General features: G+C 42.1%; 2 protein-coding genes across 2 annotated transcripts in view; one reads left to right on the plus strand and one right to left on the minus strand.

Moving 5' to 3' along the window:
• The window catches only part of MCM9 (minichromosome maintenance 9 homologous recombination repair factor), a 47,680-nt gene that overhangs the window by 13,047 nt on the left and 16,377 nt on the right, over positions 1-18,256 (minus strand). The window contains exon 7 of the mRNA XM_064707956.1: positions 802-976. Within this exon, the coding sequence (XP_064564026.1) occupies positions 802-976 (175 nt within the window). The remainder of the gene's footprint in view (positions 1-801; positions 977-18,256) is intronic.
• ASF1A (anti-silencing function 1A histone chaperone) lies at positions 3,998-15,114 on the plus strand. The gene is made up of 4 exons (XM_064707957.1): positions 3,998-4,430; positions 7,929-8,044; positions 12,487-12,663; positions 14,542-15,114. Exons 1-4 carry the CDS (start codon positions 4,322-4,324, stop codon positions 14,752-14,754), a joined length of 615 nt encoding a protein of 204 aa, XP_064564027.1. The 5' UTR covers positions 3,998-4,321; the 3' UTR covers positions 14,755-15,114.

The following is an 18,256-nucleotide window of genomic DNA, read 5'->3' on the forward strand; positions in this document are numbered from 1 at the left end:
AAGCGGTGGGCAGGGGTAGTGGGGGAGATAAAAAATCTGAGCACACACCACTTTGAAAAAAGAAAGGGAGGAATTTAAAGTTACCAGGAATTTATAGTTATGCCATACCCAGTATACAAAATTCAGCAGCCTGGAAATCTCCTGATGTGCTTTGGTTACCAAGCAATATTACCGGATTTTACAGGACAGGAGGGCATAGCATCAAGCTGTGCCAGGAGAGGTTCAGGTTGGACATCAGGAAGAATTTCTTCACTGAAAAAGTGGCTGCCCAGTGAGGTGGTGGAGTCATCATCCCTGAAGGTGCTCAAGAATTGACTGGACATGGCACTTAGTGCCATGGTCTAGTTGACAAGGTGGTGATCAGTCATAGGCTGGAGTTGATGAACTTTGAGGTCTTTTCCAAACTTAATGACGCTGTGATTTTGGAAAAACAAAGCCCCACTTTCTGAGCTGCAACAAAAATGTCACAAAGCTTCTCATTTCACATAGGATTATTCAACCACTTGCAACAAAGGGCAAGAAAAAAGACGCAAAGTCTTTGTAGAAAACTGCCCTGGCCTGTAGCAGTAGATTGAAAACCCAGCAGTGAAGAGGGTATGAATTCATCCTGATTGCTTGCAGCCCCTGGTCTAGTGCACTGTCCTATGAAATGTTGACTTGTCCAGTTTAGGAATATTGTTGACAACAAAACTATTGCATACAATGAAGAGAACAGATATGTTTAATCAGCATCCCTCCAACATGTAAGTACAAGAGAAAAATCTCATGTTGTTTTCTCACATGTGCTAACATGCCACTTACCCTGCCTTTGCAACACTGATGGTTTGTTGCTCCATTGCTTCGTGGATACTGGTCCTGTCGTGTTCCTTGATACTATTGAACTCATCAATGCAACAGAGGCCTCCATCTGCAAGCACCAGTGCTCCAGCTTCCAAATTCCACTCCCCAAATTCCTTCACAGCGGTCACTGTCAAACCTGAAGAATCAAATACTTCAGTCAGTACCTCTCTTAAAATGCAGGAGTAAACTTGAGTGAAAGAAAGGGGCCCAGCACAGTGGCTTGAGCCATGGACAGAGGGCAAACCAGCAGGAAAGCTTCACCACGTACTTCCACTATGTAATTTAACTCACTTTACAGCTGCCAGCAAGCAATCCCACTAGTGCTGAGGAGGGTTAGCCTGGAGCTGTGGAGCAGATTCTGCTAAGCTTCCCATGCTTGGATTGTGACTTGTTTTAGAAATTTGTTAAATGAACAAAAGGAATTAGCATACAAAGACTAGATCTAGCAGATCATAATGAAAATTGGGGCAAAGATTGCAAAATTATAGAAAAGACCCATTCAGGTCCTACTCCACATCAGCTACTAAAATGGACAGAAATTGTGGAGCTGCAAAGGAAAGCTTGGAAAAAAAAAATATTTCAATTGTCATTTAGCTCATGGCCCCAGAAAGTGGAGTCAAATTCTTCCCTTAAACGAAGGAAATTAAATTTCTTTATGAGTTTTTGGCTTCCTCTAAGCATTAAGCAAAAATGAAAATCCAAAGATGACCAAGGATGAAAAGGGGAAAGAAATAAAAAAAAAAAAAAAAAAGAAGAAGAATTAAAAAAACATTGGGTGGATAGCTAGTCAAAACCCCTGCATAACTGTGGAAATGGCCACACATTAGCAAATATGTGCAGCTCCCTCCAATCCTTCTATTCCCTATTTCCCCGCTTCTTCTCTATCTTTAGCCCTTCTTTTCCATTCCAGTGTTCAGCCCAAAATATCCTAGTAGTTGACAAGCTGCAACCAGCCTAAAATCTCCTGGAATTCTATGGCAAAACCTGCACACGAATCACAAAATCACCATTTGGTTCAGGGCTACAAAGACCTTGTCATCACTGTGCAGCCCACCACAGTATCTATTTGTTTGCAAATGACCAGCAAAAAGTTACTGGAATTAAATGCTCCCTGATGACATAATATGTACTTCAAATTCTAATAAGGAATCTGCTGCACTACGTCCAATCTTTCTTGGTTTTCCTGGACTGTGTGCCGAACACCATGGGCAATCAATCACACTGCAGACTTACAGAAACACAGAGTACCAGGCAGTACGAGAGCCTGGCTGCGCATTTATTTCTGAATATTCTGTGGTGAGGGTACACAATGTGCACCCCCAGAGCCACGGGCACTTTCTGCTCTCCCCCCGAGCAGTGAGGGACATCAGTGGCTCTGCAGTGCTGTGTGTCTGTCACTGTCTCTGCAGTGTCACTCTGTGCATGGCAGCCATGAGATGGCCTCTGCTGCAGGCTCCTGCCGCCACACAAGATGGCCTCCCCTGCTGCACTGCACACAGGGCCCTCTCACCGGCAAGGTAAAATGTCCTGTCTTGTAGCGCTTCAGGGCACATGAGCCTTCTACAAACAGAGGAAGGGGATGGCTTCCTGACAGGCATGCTTGCTTCCCTGCACAGCCCCTCTGGGGTGGCCTCTCCAGCAGCAGCCCCCAGGGCCCTGCAGACAGCCTGTCCCCCCTGGGGCACCCCCCAGCCAAGGCCGCTGTGCTCAGGGGCTCTGTCCCAGCCAGCCAGAGCAAGGTGCTCTATCCCAGCACGGATATCCCTTGCCAGTGGCCAAGAGGTCCCTGCCGTGGGCTGCAGGCTTGGGCTCACAAGCCTGGCACCAGTCCCCAGCCCCACTGCCCTGAGCTGGGGGTGCTCCTGGCACCTGGGCACCACCAGCGCCCAGCACAATCAGCACAGAAACAGGAAGATAAAAACTCACCAAACAAAGCATAACAAAAACCCAAAGGGCTGAAATGGGCCCAAAACTGAAAGTGCTCCTGCACACATGGTGGAGCCCCACAGGCAAGATGGTTTAGCCTGCAAGTGAATCACTGCTTTCTTTCACATTCTTCTTAGGGGATGCTGAAAGCTTAATGCACCTTCCTACTTGATTAGACTCGTTTTGTGCATTCTGACAGCAAAAGTGCTTGTTCTGGGAGGTGTTGGGAACAATTTAATCATGAGTGCTGGACTAAGAGTAGTTTTTCACTCCTCCCAAGCTGCCAGCGTTGCAGTTGCTGTTTATACAATACTGCACAATCCTAGCATATAAAAAAACCACTTAGCATTCTTTTAAACACTTCTGAATCTTCCCTTTTATAAATAAGGTTAAATAAAACTTTAAAATGAGCTCTAGTTGCAAGCAATTTTTTGTTTTGTTGAGATACAATGCTTCTTTAACATTTTGCCTAAAGTGAATGGACAAAAGACTATGTTTTGTCCCTGTTCTACCCATGGTTCTAATTTAGTTATGACATTTTGCCCTACTATTCTTCCAGCCTCAACTTTCAGCTTAGAGCACTTTCCAAGCTGGATGTGGTCTTACATTGTTTACAACTTGTAGAGGATGAACACTTTGAAAGGAAATTACTTTCTTCTTCAGCTCATAGGGCTCACAACTTTAAATACAATACACTGACAAAAGATGGCGTCTTCTATATATTAATCTAAACCTTATAAATTTTAATAAAAGTTATTGTGGTAAGCAGAATAAACACAGTCCCATAAGATCAATGCCAGCAATTGAAATAAAGTTGCCTCTTAGGACTTAATTTTGTCTTTTAAATAAAATTATTGCAAGGCAACAGCTTTCAAATTAAGGTAGAGTCCTCTTAGTCATGAATGGAGAGCTGATTAGTTGTGATAAGAACTTTCCTCCTGATTTCCTCCTTGGCTGGATTTTAATGCATATAGGAAAAAAAAAAAAAAAGAAAAAAAAAAAGAAGAAGAAGAAGAAAAGAGATAAGCTCTGTCCTTTTCCGGGACATCAGAGAAGCAGATGTTCCGCGCCTCCCTCAAGCCCGCCCGGATCCTCCCCCGCCCCGGCCCCGCCCCCTGCTCGGCCCCGCCCCCCGGCCCGTTGGCGGTTGCTGACGGCCGTTGCCGGCGCGCGCCGGGCGGGGGCGCTGCGGCGGGGGCGGCGCGGGGCGGGCGCGCGCGGAGGCCGCTCTGGCCGGCGCTCGGTGCCCGCCGTGCCCGCGGAGGGAGGGCCCTCGCCCGGCGAGCGGCCAATCCGGGCGGGCGCTGGCGGCGAGCAGGGGCAGAATGGGCTGTAGTTGAGCGAAATAGGGAAAGCGGCGAACAGTGTGGAGCGTTCCCGGTGTAAATAAAAGGGGGGGCGAAAAAAAAAAAAAAAAAAGTTTGTGGAAGTCGCCGCCCTGCAGCCTCGCTCGGGCAGCGGCGCGGGGGCTTGTGCGGTGCGGGAGCCCGGCACGGAGGACTTCGGTGCGCGGCGTTAACACGCTCTGCCTATTGTTTGTGTTTTTTTCCAAAATATGGCAAAGGTTCAGGTGAACAATGTAGTGGTGTTGGATAATCCTTCTCCTTTCTACAATCCTTTCCAGTTCGAAATCACATTCGAGTGCATAGAGGACCTGTCTGAAGGTGAGTAGAATTTTTCTCCCCGATACGGATTTTGCAACCCGGGGCTCCGAGCTCGGGGTATTTAAGGCTTAAACTTTGCACAGGCCTGCGCCTACAATTTCACAGTCTCTCCACCTCGGCCGCATCGCCGTGCCGAGCCGAGGGGATGTGCCGGCCGGGTGAGGGGATGTGCCGCTCCCGCCGAGCCCGGCGCCGGGGAAAGTTGGCGGTGTCCGCTCGCTCTGGGCGCCGAGCCGGGCCCGCCGCCTCTCCCCGCCATCGGCGAGGCGGCGAGCTGCCTCAAGTTGCGAGGAACTTGTTAGAGTGGAGGTAGCCATGTTGCCAGCTTTGTGTGTGCGTGGGGGGAGCGAGCGGGAGACAGGAGGGTTGAACCGGGCTCGGCGGCCGCGCATCCCCGCGGGCACACGGGATGCTGCGTGTTTAGCCCCGGCCGTACTCGGAGCGCGGAAAACGCTCCGCGGGGATGCGTTTCGATGGCCTCGTGCTCCATTTTAATACTAAAAAAAAAAAAAAAAAAAAAAAAAAAAATTAAAAAAAAAAAATTCACGGTGGGAGGCAGGGGCGGCTGACTGGCTGGCCCCGCATGCCGACAGCAGGCAGCCGCGGTAGGTGCGCGGGGGTCGGGGGCACGGCTCGGAGGGCAGCGCTGGCTGCGGGAGCCCCCTCCGGGGGGGAGGGGGCCGCCCGCCTGCCACTATTTTTGGAAGTCACTCGAAAGTTACCGGCAGCCGCCAGCGGGTGGGGGACGGCCCCGGCCTTGCCCGCCCCACGGGGACCCCGGTCCTAAGCCGGGGCCGCCGCCGCGCTCCCGCCTTCCCCCCGAGTCGGGCGGGCCGCGAGCCGCCCTCGCCCCGGCCGTGCTCCGCAGCGCCGCCCCCCGGGCGGCCGCGGGACGCGCCCCGAGAGGCCGCGCGTCGCCCCGCGGGCGGGAATTTCGAACGGCTCCGGGCGAAGGAGGGAGTGCGGGGCGCCCATGCCCGCCGGCGGGCCGGGGAGCGGCCGCTGCCCCGAGAGCGGGAGGAGGCCGCCCGGCCGGGCTGCCTGTGCGCGGGAGAGGACACTCGCTGCCCGGGCGGCACTCGGCGGAGCCCAGCGCCGCCTGCTCGCCAGAGAGCCCTGCGGGCGGAGGGGCGAGGGCAGGGCTGAGCAGAAGAGTGCTGTCCTGGCTGAGGTGCTATGGCAGGCTCGCTATCGCTGCGGCTTAAGTCGCCTCACCCCGCCTGCCTCTGCAGCAGCGCGTACTCGTGCGTGCCGGCGGGATGGTGACAGAGCGGGAGGGAGGGAGGGAGGGACGGCCGCCGTGGCGGGAACTTCAGAGGAAGTCTCGCCTGAGCCAGGCTTTCCTCTAGGCCTCCTCAGCCTGTCTCCTGCCTTCCTGCAACTGACCGACACAGCGGCTGGAGCTGTGCTCCATGCCCCGCCACGTTTTTGGCTGGATCTCTCCGGGCAGCCTGCCCATCCGAGGGGCAGCACCGGACCCCCTCCGTGGCAGCTGCTGTGGCAGGTGGCAGTGCCCCTGGCAGGGGCTCTGTGCAACATGTTAGGCTTTTCCTTCATTTGTGCACAGCTGTATGTGATGTGCTCCTCGCACTCAGGACTTAGGTTAAAGTTAACCCTGGACAGTCGTGATGAGAAGAATTATAGATGGTGCAATACAGAATTCTCAGCTCCTTTCCCCCGCCAACATGCAAGTTAAGACTATAGGACAAATTAGGGATGAGCGCTGCTATCTTTCGCATTTCAAAATAAGATTAAATACAGCCATTGTATACTTGATAAAAAGTCAGTGCCTTAGCTTTCCTCTGCTAATACATCTGTTTATGGTGCCGTTTTCAGCCTGTGCTCTGCAACACTAAAATTAAACTCATCCTAAAATTAAACTCATGAACTTCAGCCCTCTTTCTTAAAGTGTTTTTTTTTGTATCAACATACCTAAATAATATTTAAAATTTATTTTTAAAAAGTCTAGGTTTAGTACTAAATACTATGAGTTGTTTAGAAGAAGTTATATATTGTTCTCCTAGAATAATGGCACAGGATGGTGTAGTACTCTTAAGAAGTTTAGCCTAAAAGTCCTCACTTCTTGTAAGTAGTAATTTATCCTCAGATGAAGACAAGAAAGTTCCTTAATTATCCTGGATGAGTACCCTGCAATACTGACAACAGCTAATACTGCCTGCTTAAAAGGTAAATAAAACCTCTGATACAGTACCTAGAAAACTGCTGTGTTGTACAGAGGAGTAAAATCCCTTCCCAAGCCCTGTTTATTATGATAGTTAAACCTGCAAAACCTGCACTAATGGTAAACAAAATAAGCAAGAAGAATTTGCTAATGAGGAAAGTTGCAATCTTAAAGCAGTCAAGTTCTGTTTCAAGTGCTAATTTTTTTTCTATGCTTAAATTCCATTCCTGCATCCAGAAACCATAAGGCAGACCTCTGGATTTGCTGAGTGTACTAATCAAGTTAATGTAATAGCTTACAAGTTTTTGCTTTTGCAAAGGCAATCAGGGCATTGTTCACAGGGGGAAAAGAAGAAACACACCATGTAAGTTTTTAAGGTACACAGCTTAATTAAGAAGTGTTAGTTATAGATTTTTATAATGGTGGTCTCTTTTTTCCCCTTTTGTTTCAATAACCCCAAAATCTGTCTTGCAAGATTAGTTTCAGATATGTGAATAATACTGTTTTTTTAATCAAAAAGGGAAGGTGAAAAGCTGACCCAGGAAAAGCTAATCTGGGTTAATTTGCATTTTCAACTTTGAAACATCTGTGGGGAAGAGGCTGAGTTAGAAAACACTGATTTATCATAAATGTTGGTTTAGTGCATGCCTTTAAGAAGCAAAATGCTACACTGATTTTTTAATTTTTTTGGTCTATAATTCAATTTCAAGATGTAGATAAGATCCAGTCATCACTGTCTTTAAGAATATGGTCTAGTCGTGCTGTCACCATTTTATGTACTTCCCAGGTAACACAAGTGACATATGAAGGAAGGAGGGCATACAATTGGTGTGCCTGGAGCTTGCCCAGTGGGTTTCTTACTCAATTAACTACTTTCCATGATCTGTGTAATTTAAGCTGTGAGGTGTGTATGTGCAAGGTGCGAATTTTGGTTTTGGGAGGTTAGTGAGTATTCAAGGATGTGATGATTTACAGGCATCATCCCTCTGCTGCAGCCATTCTGACAGACTTTGAGAAGATGCTCACCACAGCTCCCAGTTAGTAAAAGGGTCCTGCTCTCTGTATGAACTTTGAAAATTAACCTCACTGTGAAAATAGAGGGGTTCCTGTGGTACATCTGACTAGAAAGTGGGATGATCTGTTTCATGAGGGTCAGGCATCAGTAAATTTTTCTGATGAAGACAGGTCCTTGTTATTTTAGGCTTGTTGCCAAGAAGTAATTTTAGGTTATGCAAAATTGTAGATGGGCAAGAGCGGAAGATCCCCTAACTGTGATGACAAATAATGTTTGGTTTTTTTTCTTCTTTTTTATGTAGATTTGGAATGGAAAATAATTTATGTGGGTTCAGCTGAAAGTGAAGAGTATGATCAGGTGTTAGACTCTGTTTTAGTTGGACCTGTTCCTGCAGGCAGACACATGTTTGTATTTCAGGTAAGTTTGATTTAACCCTTTCTAAAAGTTGTGCTAATTTGATTGGGGATAACTGTATCAAACTAAAAGGCACTTGAAAAATAATGGTGAAAAAAAGTTGCAGTGAGTCACTCAGCTATGATATACCTTCCTTTAAAGTCTGTTATTGAGCTTGTACTTCTTGCCTCTGATATTGTTTGGTAATATTTTTTATTTGTGGTATCAATAATAACTGATAAAAGAACAGTTCCCATAGCTACTGATAATTTAGTTCTGGTTCATAATCAGCAGTGCCAGGTGCCTGGTTTACACCAGCACCATCAGGCTCACCTCTTCTGCTGCTGGTAGCAGTTTCAGACAATCAGGAGCACTAGGTTAATGTACACAACACCTTCAGAGGATCAGACCAACAAACTAATTGAAAAACTCAGCTCGAATAATCAAGACGTTTGTTTCTGTTTGGCAGAACACATGGTCAACTGTGATGTTTGGCTAAGCACGCTAAATCATAACAAAATACAGTGATTTCTAAAATAAAGATAGAAATTCACTGGTAAATGGGAGGTACACAAGTGTGTAGGTCAAGACTGCAAAAAAAAGTCTAGAACATGTGACAGTCTATAAAATACTGCTGTTAATGCCAAAAGTTAATAAGGAATAACGAAAGAAAATAGGGAAAGAGCAACACTAAGATGACTTACTGGCCTGGACTTGTTTCTGTTTTAACTCAGTGAGAAGCAGGGGGGAAAACCTCAAGTGGACTTGCCTGAATTCTTACAGAAGCTTTCTTTTGTTTGGGATAACTTCTTTTGTGGTGGTGGGGTGTTTCTGTTAGTCTGTTTATTCAAAACTATAATTTTTATTAAAACTCATTTTCTCTATGAAGTACTATATTTTTTGTAAACTGACAGCAAAATCCATTGGATAAAAAATCAGATAGAAACTGAGTATGTCTTATTGTATAAGAACTCTATTTTCCCAAATGGTCTAAATTCACTTAACTAATGGCAAACGCATGCTGAAGTATGAGCATTAAAGAACACTGAAGTGCTGACTCCCTTATTTCTCATGGTTGCTGTAACTGGTTTAAAATAATAGCAACTTGTGAGGCAATCCTGATTAATCCTGTAAGTTGCAGGAAGGGTAGTTTATTTGGCACTTTGAGGGTATTTGTTTGTTTGTTGATTCTGGGCCTTTTTGTTTTGGCTTTTTCCTTAAAGAACAGGCTTAAGGAATAGGATTAGACTGGGTGTTGCAGCATTTATTAACCACCCAAATCAGTGTTGAAACATTTCTGTTTTGTTTTGGAGCCAGGCCTAATTTTTCCACACTGCAAATAAAGCAGATGTGTAACAAATGCATCATTTATTAACAGTTTTTCCATTATCAAGCCATTATAGCTTATGGCATTAATTGGCCTGAAATAGGTGATCCTCTATTGCTCTCAGAGGGGCTACCTTGTGTTTGTATGGTGGAAAATCAGCTGGCATTTACATTTCTAATTTGAAGATGCACTGTTCTCAATCAAAGGTCCAAAGATTCCTTGTTGATGGTGATGGGAAAGGAGCAAGAAGCAGGTGCCTAAAAAAGGCACGTTTTGGCTGTATGATTAGGCAGGTCTCAAATTAAATTTACTGGTTTTGCAGTTTCTGTAGAATGGACTCAGTAATTGTATTGTGGTTATAAATGACACTACAGCTAAATTAGGAGGAGATGTGTAGAGACTTTGCTTAGATTGGAGTAGGTCCTGTAAGAGATTCCATCTGTTAAAATATACTCTTTATTTCTTACGGAAGTGCGGTTGGGTCTGAGTATATTACACTTCAAAGGCTCTGGATTTCAGGTGAGGGCAGGACTCAGCACATGTGTACACAGGAAACCACCAAAACCCAAAGTGCTGCAAGAAGCCTTTGCTGATGACTGAAGCAATTTTATTCACTGAGCTGAAGCAGCCTGGGATACGGAGAAAACAAGGGAAGGCAAGAACAGGGCAAAGCACAGAACTGCAGGAGGCATGTGACACAAAGAAAAGAGATTGTGTTCATGGGGAATAGCATAAGGAAAGGACCTTTGCAGAGGAGTATAAAATTTTCAGATAATCTGTTGTAGATTTTTCTAGATAGGAAAATGGCTGAAATAGCAACTAAAATGGAGTACCACATAGATACATTACCAAGAATGACAAAAATACCTTAGATGAAAAAATGATGTGAAACAGGTTGGGAATTGAGCTTATTGCTCAATAAGCAATTGTCAATGGACAATTAATGTGCTTTTCAGACTCAGAAAAGCAGCTTTTTGTTTAAAACCCCAAAACATTACCTTTAAAAGGGTTTCAATAGTAAAGGCCCACAGTTTGGGCCTGTTTGTTTCTAAATCCCAAGATACACACAGTGAAAACCTGATTTCTTCTTGATTCTCTTGGGAATTTGTAATAAAATCACAGAAACTTTTTTGAGCATATAAGCACATAAATAATTTACTATCCTTAAGTGCACATATAACCTTTGCTACCTACTCTGCAGCAATAGCTATGAGAATAAATATCATGTGGAAAAGCAAGATAATTCAAGGCAACATGTGGGCTGATTTCATCAAATTCTTGAGTAATTTATAGCATAATTATGGCATATTAAGACAGTGATTTTTATGCAAAAATAATCTACTGCCTCTGCCCACCAAAATATCTGTTTGCAGGTAATCTGCTTATTTATCATTTGGTCATACCAAGCTCTTTTTTTCTGCCATCTGTGTATGATGTTTGGTTCCAGAGTAATTAAGGAGTTGACAAAACTAGGAAGTTAAAAATCTGAAAAAACTGTTTTAAACAGTCTTCAGTGTCTTTTTCATGCAACAAAATGATGCTTGAGAGAGAATTAGAATTAGAACAGAGTATTTCCTTGGGTTCAGAACTGTGTCATAGGATATTACAGGACAGAAAATTACAGTGGCAACCTGGAAGACTAAGATCCTACATCAGGATGGGAGTTGAGTTTAATGGGGAGTTAAACAGAATATGGTTCTTCTGTTGCCCATTACTGTGGAATTTAAAGTGATCACATAGTACTGGGCACTGTTAGAACAGGACTACTGAGTTAAAGTAATGATGTAAACTGTATTGGCAGTTCTTGTGATTTCCTCCAGCTTCTGCATTTTTTCTGGTTTTTGGCCATCTTTTCCATTCCCCTATGCTAGTTGTAAAGCCGTTCAGTCATTTTCTTTTTCCTTCAGGGCTGGAGGAAGAGGTGTTCTACCTGATTCCCTGGTTTCTTCTCCTCCCTTGGGTGTATTTCTACCCGAGAAGTCTGACTCACCTAATTCTTGTGCAAAGTGCCTACAGCTTCTCACAAAAAGCTGTAGACTGGTTTGAAGGCTTAAAATTGAAGTGGCAAAGATTAGATGCCAATGCTGCATGAGCAGCAGCTCCCAAATCTCACCATGCTGAAGCATATAAATACTATAGAAAAGTAGGAATGAGAGGGACAACAGGCATTAATTCCATTCATCCTCTGTCATTAGGCAAGGTTTGTTACACCCAAACCATCTGAACACACATTACTAATACCAGCTTGTTCTCACAACATGGGTGTTCACTGTTGACTTCAGATCTTCATGTGGAATTGTAAATATGAAGCTGTTTTACTATGCCTATATTGCTGTTACTTTAAATCCTGCAGCAGAATCAGGCATCACATTTTATCAATAGATGTGGTAGTTAAGAGGCATTTTAAGGGACTGATGTGAGCCACATTTTATGAGGCAAATTTTATTGATAAGTAACTGCAGAGCCATGGTAAGTAAGGACACTGAGGAAGATTGTATCAGTTGCATATTAATTAGGTTTGCCTACTGGTAGAAGATGTTCAGGTGTCTTGGATGATGCAGGTATCTGCATAAATTTTAATGAATATGGGTATTAGGAATGAAGCCAAAGAAAGTTGTTAATTCCTTTCCTAGAAATCTGTGGAACAACTCAAACCTTACCATAGCCCATCCCTTTTCTTGCTGAAGTATAATTTGCAGTCTGTAGTTTTAAGGATATAGTCTTCTTAAGAGCACACATACAGACCAATTCAACCTTGAGGGTGTATGAGAAAATAATCTTGCTCTACTCAATTATCAAGATGGGCTGGAGAACTGTGGCACTGTAGAACTGGATTGATGTTGGTACCCCTGTGTGAACAGTGGTTCAGCTGATCATATATTTAAAAGGAGTTTTGGATCAAATCTGGCCATTTGCCCATGAGAAATGTCAGCAAACAATTTTACTGTATTCCAGTTCTGTCGTTGGAGGATGGTGTTCTAAATCTAGAGTTGATGTTGTGAAAGCAGTATATTTTCTGGTTAACTTGAACAATTTTAAATATAGTCACTACTTAGCTGCTGAAACACGCTACTTGAGAGTCCCCTGCTAGGTAGGCATGTGCTATCAATTTTAATTTATCTTTCCCTTTCACATTCAGGCTGATGCACCTAACCCAGGGCTTATTCCAGATGCAGATGCAGTAGGTGTAACAGTTGTGCTAATTACATGCACTTACCGAGGTCAAGAATTTATTAGAGTCGGCTACTATGTAAACAATGAATACACTGAAACAGAACTGAGAGAGAATCCACCAGTAAAGCCAGATTTTTCTAAGGTAAGGCATGTTTTGTTTTAGTCATGTGTCAGAGGTATGCTTATAGAAAAAGGTGTTTAAGAAACAAACCTAAGCCCCAAGTGGTTTCATTAAGTGCATGGAATGAGGCATCAAATAATGGAAAATACTTGGGGGGACAGACTGCAAGTGCCATGTAGTTGTCACAAATTTAGTGAATACTGAGAGGCCATCAAAAATTTCCACCATCCTGAAGACTTGGCTGTACTTTCACACTGACTGTGAAATAAACCATTGGATTTATTCCCACCTGCACTACTGTTTGTAAAATGGCTGTGTTCTTCAGAAAAACATGTTTTTCTAAGCCAATCAACCATCATAATGTTTTTTCTAAGTCCAGCAACCTAGAACTAAGTTGTAGATATTTATTTACTACAGTTGTTACTCAGCTGTTCTAGGGTCAGAGCTACAGTTTCTGCAAAACTTTAACAAACAAACTGAGGAAGAAATCAAGTGTAAAATGAGAGAACATGGGTACCCTGGTTGGATCATTATCTGATAAATGTCTAATTTGACAAAGGAAATATACAGATAAAGTTATAAAAACATCTATCCTTCATGGTAGTAATTAAACCAGGACTAGAATTAAAAGATTAAATTAAATAGTATGTTTTTCTATGCTTAACTTTATTTTCAGTGATCAGGTACTAAAAAAAAATTACTGAAAATTGTAGTAAAGTTTGAGGATTCCTAAACTTTGCATATGTTCCTTTCTTCTTTATTTCTTTCACTTAAAACATAACTTATTTGTTATGTTGGTTGCCAATGCCAAAATGGTGACTCCCTTTAAACGCTTGAATTTAGAATGCCTAGAAGTACTTATCTTCATTCTCTGTTTATATAAAAAGCTAGCTTTGCTGCTATGGAAGAGAACAGCACAAGCTATCATATGTTTGTATAGAGTCCTTAATGTGACTTGGGGAAAAAATGGAAGTGCACAAGTAGAAGGTTATTAAAGTGATTGATTAATTATTGGGCAATAAGCTCTACCAGCTTCTAAAAAATAAGTAGTCTTTTTAGTTAGTGTAAAGGGTCAGGAAATACTTAATGAGAGTATACTTTCTTGGAGAATAAAATGGACAAAGCAAACCTTTCTTGTGATCAGTCTGAAATACCATAGTGAGTGTCCATTGGCTCTAAGTTGCCATCCTCCAGGTAAGAATATATACTCTTTCACCCCTTTTCAAAATAAGCTTTTTTTTTTTTTTTTTTTTTCTGGATACATAAACAAATGCCACATGTTTTCAAAAGAAAATGAAGGCCAGCCATGAGAATAAGATAGATAACTAATCATGTCCACTGCCACAGTGTTAGAATTTTCCAAATATAAATGTTTTTATTTTAAAACTTTAGTTGATAAATCCTCTTAGTGAAATCAGTCTGAAGTTTGGTAGTTTAAGGATAAGGTTGTACTTTTAAATGAAGATGAGAAGTTGATGGAATTGATAGGTATTGCAAATACCATAAAGTTGATGCAAAATTTGATGAAGTACTGTGGTTTGCAAAATCCTTCTGGGGGTAGAAGTTATTTGCTTTACTAAAAGCTGGATAAAATAATAAACACTTGCACTTTACTTGTGGATCTCTTTCACAGCCTTGACCTTGCAGAACAGTTAAAACACGCTTGAGAAAGTGGTTATTTTGCTGAGGAGAATATTAGGGAAAATAATAAGTGGTGTACTGTAAGCACATTTCTGATCCATAGGTAGTAGCTATAGATTCACATTGATGTGAATTCCCTTTTTAAACAAACTGTTAAGCAAACAAGGCTATAGGGGCTAAAAGGAAAAAGATCTATATGCATATGAACTCCAGTTTTAGATATGCACATTACAATCCATATATTTTCTTCTTTCCCAGCTTCAAAGGAATATTTTGGCATCTAATCCCAGAGTCACAAGATTCCACATTAATTGGGAGGACAACACTGAAAAACTGGAAGATGCAGAGAGCAGTAACCCAAATCTACAGTCCTTGCTTTCCACAGATGCATTACCTTCAGCATCAAAGGGGTGGTCAACATCAGAAAATTCACTAAATGTTATGTTAGAATCTCATATGGACTGCATGTGACTAACCACCATCCTTTTGGTACTGTATATGTGTTAAACTGTAAAAACAAACAGAACTATTTCCTTCAAATTCCATAAGTACATAGTTGAAGCAATGTGAAGAACTTGTTTTAAAACATCCTGTAGAAAGTTTATATAAAAAAACAGAAAAAACCCAACAAACAAACAGTATTTGAGCAGATTGTGAAATATAAATACAACTATTTTTAAGTAATTGCCTTTTTTTTCTAATGTGTTATTCTATGTGGTCTAAACCAAATCTGACTAAAGTATATGTATTCTCTCCCCTCCACCCTTACTTTGTAAGCACTATTAAAAGCTAAAAAAATGTTTAAAAGTTAAAACATTCAGGCAAAATGAAGGAATAGTGTCATGTCCTCGTCTCTGCTATCCAGATTGCCAAATATAAAGTGCCCTTTAATAGCATCTGAAGAACAAAATTGTCATTAGATGAAGTGCAAAGAAAGAAAGTGTCTCGTAATAACAAAGTCCAAAAATGTCCTTTTGCTCTGAAAGCAGACAGCACAGTATAATTTTAGGTGCAAGCTACTTTTCCTTTCAAGGCACATACTTGTTACTTAATGCCTGCAATTTGAGATTTACCATCTGCTATCTTGGATTTTAGGATTTTTTTTTTTTTCATCTCTTGCTGCTGCTGTTTAGTCAAACTGTGGTTTTGTTTCATGTGAATTGGGGTGGGTACCTCAGGACAGAGCCCTTTTTCAGGAACCCTAATAGCATACACAGGTGGTTGAAAGGATGCAGGCAATTACTGGAAGATTCTATGCCTCAAAAGCAATACTGTGAATATCCCAAATATGCTCTTCTGTAAGATTATTATGGATCACCACTGGTTAGTATGTTTGTTTTCAGGCATGCTTTATTGTAGTCTTTTTCAGTAGTCGTAAGGAGTTTGGGTGTTTACTTTCATTTTTTTTGAAACACCTGGAATTTTAAACTTCTCTGTTTTCTCTCTAGCCTTTAAGGCAATCCCATTTACTGGTATGAACCCTGTTGTGGCAGGCATGAGACACTCAAGAATACATTACTTTGCCTTGAAGCTTTTGCAGTGAGACATCCCTATTACCTGAGGCATCCTTGAAGATAAAAGGAACTAAGCAGTAACCTGTCAAGACTTAAACCATTATTATGACACTTAAGAATTTAGTTACTCCTTCCAATCCTCATTAGCCTTATTTATATTTACTGTGCCTGTATGTGCATTTAAATTGTAATCTGTCATGCCAGGTTAGAGGAATATAGTTCTATTTACTAGTCACTGCCCAAATTATGAACCTTTGTAGGTTCTGGGCCCTTCAAAAAAAGACAGATTTCATGATGATTGACAGTGTAGCTCTGAATTAAATACAGAATGCTTGTTGTTCTCTTTCTGCATTCTGTAATGGGATGAAGATGTCCCAGACAGTGCTTCTGTCTTCCCACATCATTAGTGAAATTGTCTGCATTTCAAATGTGTGGTTTTGAAACTGGAAAGGAATGACCTGATCTGAATGTTTTTCGTGTATGGAAACTCAGCAGTACACATCTAGGGTGGATGAATGAATTAATGAAATCCATTAATCTTTGGAGGCCTAGTTCTAATACGTGCTCTTAACAATATCTAATTGTTTAAAGTGATAACCAAAAATCTAAAAATATTAACACTCATTGGTAGGACTTAACACAACTGGTTCTGTGAACTAGCATTTACTTCACTTGAGGGCTGAAATTCCATGAACCTTATCTTTGATTTTCAGTTATATTGCAACTTTTAGGCCTGCAGTGACATTTTGAGATTTTTCATGCACTTTATGTTCTATTTATAAGTCTATTTAGGATAGCTCATAAATGTAAGCATGTAAATAACTTAGTTATCTGCTGAAGGATTGACAGGCTTGTGAAGTCTGCCTCAAATTAAGGTTACTGTAGTAGTATCTCAAACTCTTGCCTTTATTGACTGTTCCAATGAAAACGTGATCCAAGTACAAGCTGTAACCAGAACCCATCCCACTGGTAGAATGAAGGCTTTTTAGAAGCATATGCCACAAAGCGATGGAAGCAAACCATTATTGCTGCTACTGCAAAACCAACTACAAAATTTAGGCAGCAACATGATGCCACCCAGCAAACCAATTAATTTAGAGAAATGGAAAAGTGAAGCTCTGTTGTCAGTCTAAAAAGTTTAAGAAGTCATCTGTGCATGAGAACTTGGGTGCAATAAACTTCAGGCTTGACTGTGGTAGGATGCTACCTTACCTGATACACTCATGTAGCTTTGATAGCACTGACCCACCAACAGCAGGAAAAATAATGCTGTGCTTGGTGAAAATTAGTGACAAACAACCCTACCTCATGAATTTTGCAAGATAAATGGCATTTCTGTGGTTTCTGAGAGGCTGGGTCCCTCAGGTCTTCGCAACTTTAGCAGATGTTAGCAATCCATACACCCTGCCTTCTGAGCATTGCATTTCGTGACAAAATCATGTTCCAGAGACAAAGAATTTGAGGAACCAACTTCCAGTCCCACAGAGACTTCAGGCAATATCACAGCACAAACTTACTGGTATTAAAAGATAGAATGCATGTAGGGCATCTGTAAAGACTTGTCCCTGATCTCTGAACGTTTTAAAACAGCAGGTCTGTGCACAGCCAACCAGTGCTGACATCACAGCATTACAATTTCAAGGCTGAAGATGTTTTCAGTTTGCCACAAACTTTTACTTGAAGAGGCCACCAAGATGCAAAGCGATGCTACAGATTCTGCTGACAGGACTGGTGATGTATCTCACTGTGTTTTCATCTGAGGCAGGCAGACCATTAAAAGACTGTCATTCGTTATTAATGTACAAAGAAGTAAGTGGATCAGACAAGGTAACATGGATGAAAAATGTGTGTGGTTTTCATGTCTAGCTTGGAAAAAAGTTCTCCCTCAGCTTATAGTCACTGATTTATTCAGGCATCACCTTCAATCTGAATTACTATGACACTTCAATTTGAGGGAGGCAAAATGGTTCTTCCAGCCCCATCAAAATAGAGACTAGTGAAATTTCATCTTTCCAGTAGCTTTACAAAGCTCCACTGAAAAAGCCAACCCTACCTACCAATCTTCAACAATGAAGCAATTTGGAGCTTTACTACAATAACCACAGTTTATGGCTTACCAGACACTCTGTACTGGTGAGATGGGAGTGACAAAGTCACAAAGAACTCTGGTGATCTGACAGTCCATTATTTTTTTTGCAGTGCCTCAGCTGCTGGTTTTCTGGAAGTCAGCTCACACTGAAAGGTAGTCACTTGTAGCTAGATTGATTGTCTACTGACATTTGAAAATGTTGGCAGGAAGGAAAAGGGAAAAACCCCGAATGTGCTATGCATGTATACTCCTGGCAAATCCTCATTTATCAGGGACAGAAAAGGGAAAAGTTAAATCTTCTGGCCTCTGTCTGGACAGCTGCAGATCCTTCATGTACCTAACTACCCTATTCCTTATGCATCTGCATGAG

Source organism: Zonotrichia leucophrys, chromosome 3 (genome assembly GCF_028769735.1).
Source record: "Zonotrichia leucophrys gambelii isolate GWCS_2022_RI chromosome 3, RI_Zleu_2.0, whole genome shotgun sequence".
NCBI classification, from domain to species: domain Eukaryota; kingdom Metazoa; phylum Chordata; class Aves; order Passeriformes; family Passerellidae; genus Zonotrichia; species Zonotrichia leucophrys.

Bases quoted from the DNA above. Each gene is read 5' to 3' on its own strand.
- ASF1A (XM_064707957.1), top strand. From the start codon at position 4,322: ATGGCAAAGGTTCAGGTGAACAATGTAGTGGTGTTGGATAATCCTTCT. The intron at 4,431-7,928 runs GTGAGTAGAATT...TTTTTTATGTAG, and splicing joins CATAGAGGACCTGTCTGAAG to ATTTGGAATGGAAAATAATT. The intron at 12,664-14,541 runs GTAAGGCATGTT...CTTCTTTCCCAG, and splicing joins TAAAGCCAGATTTTTCTAAG to CTTCAAAGGAATATTTTGGC.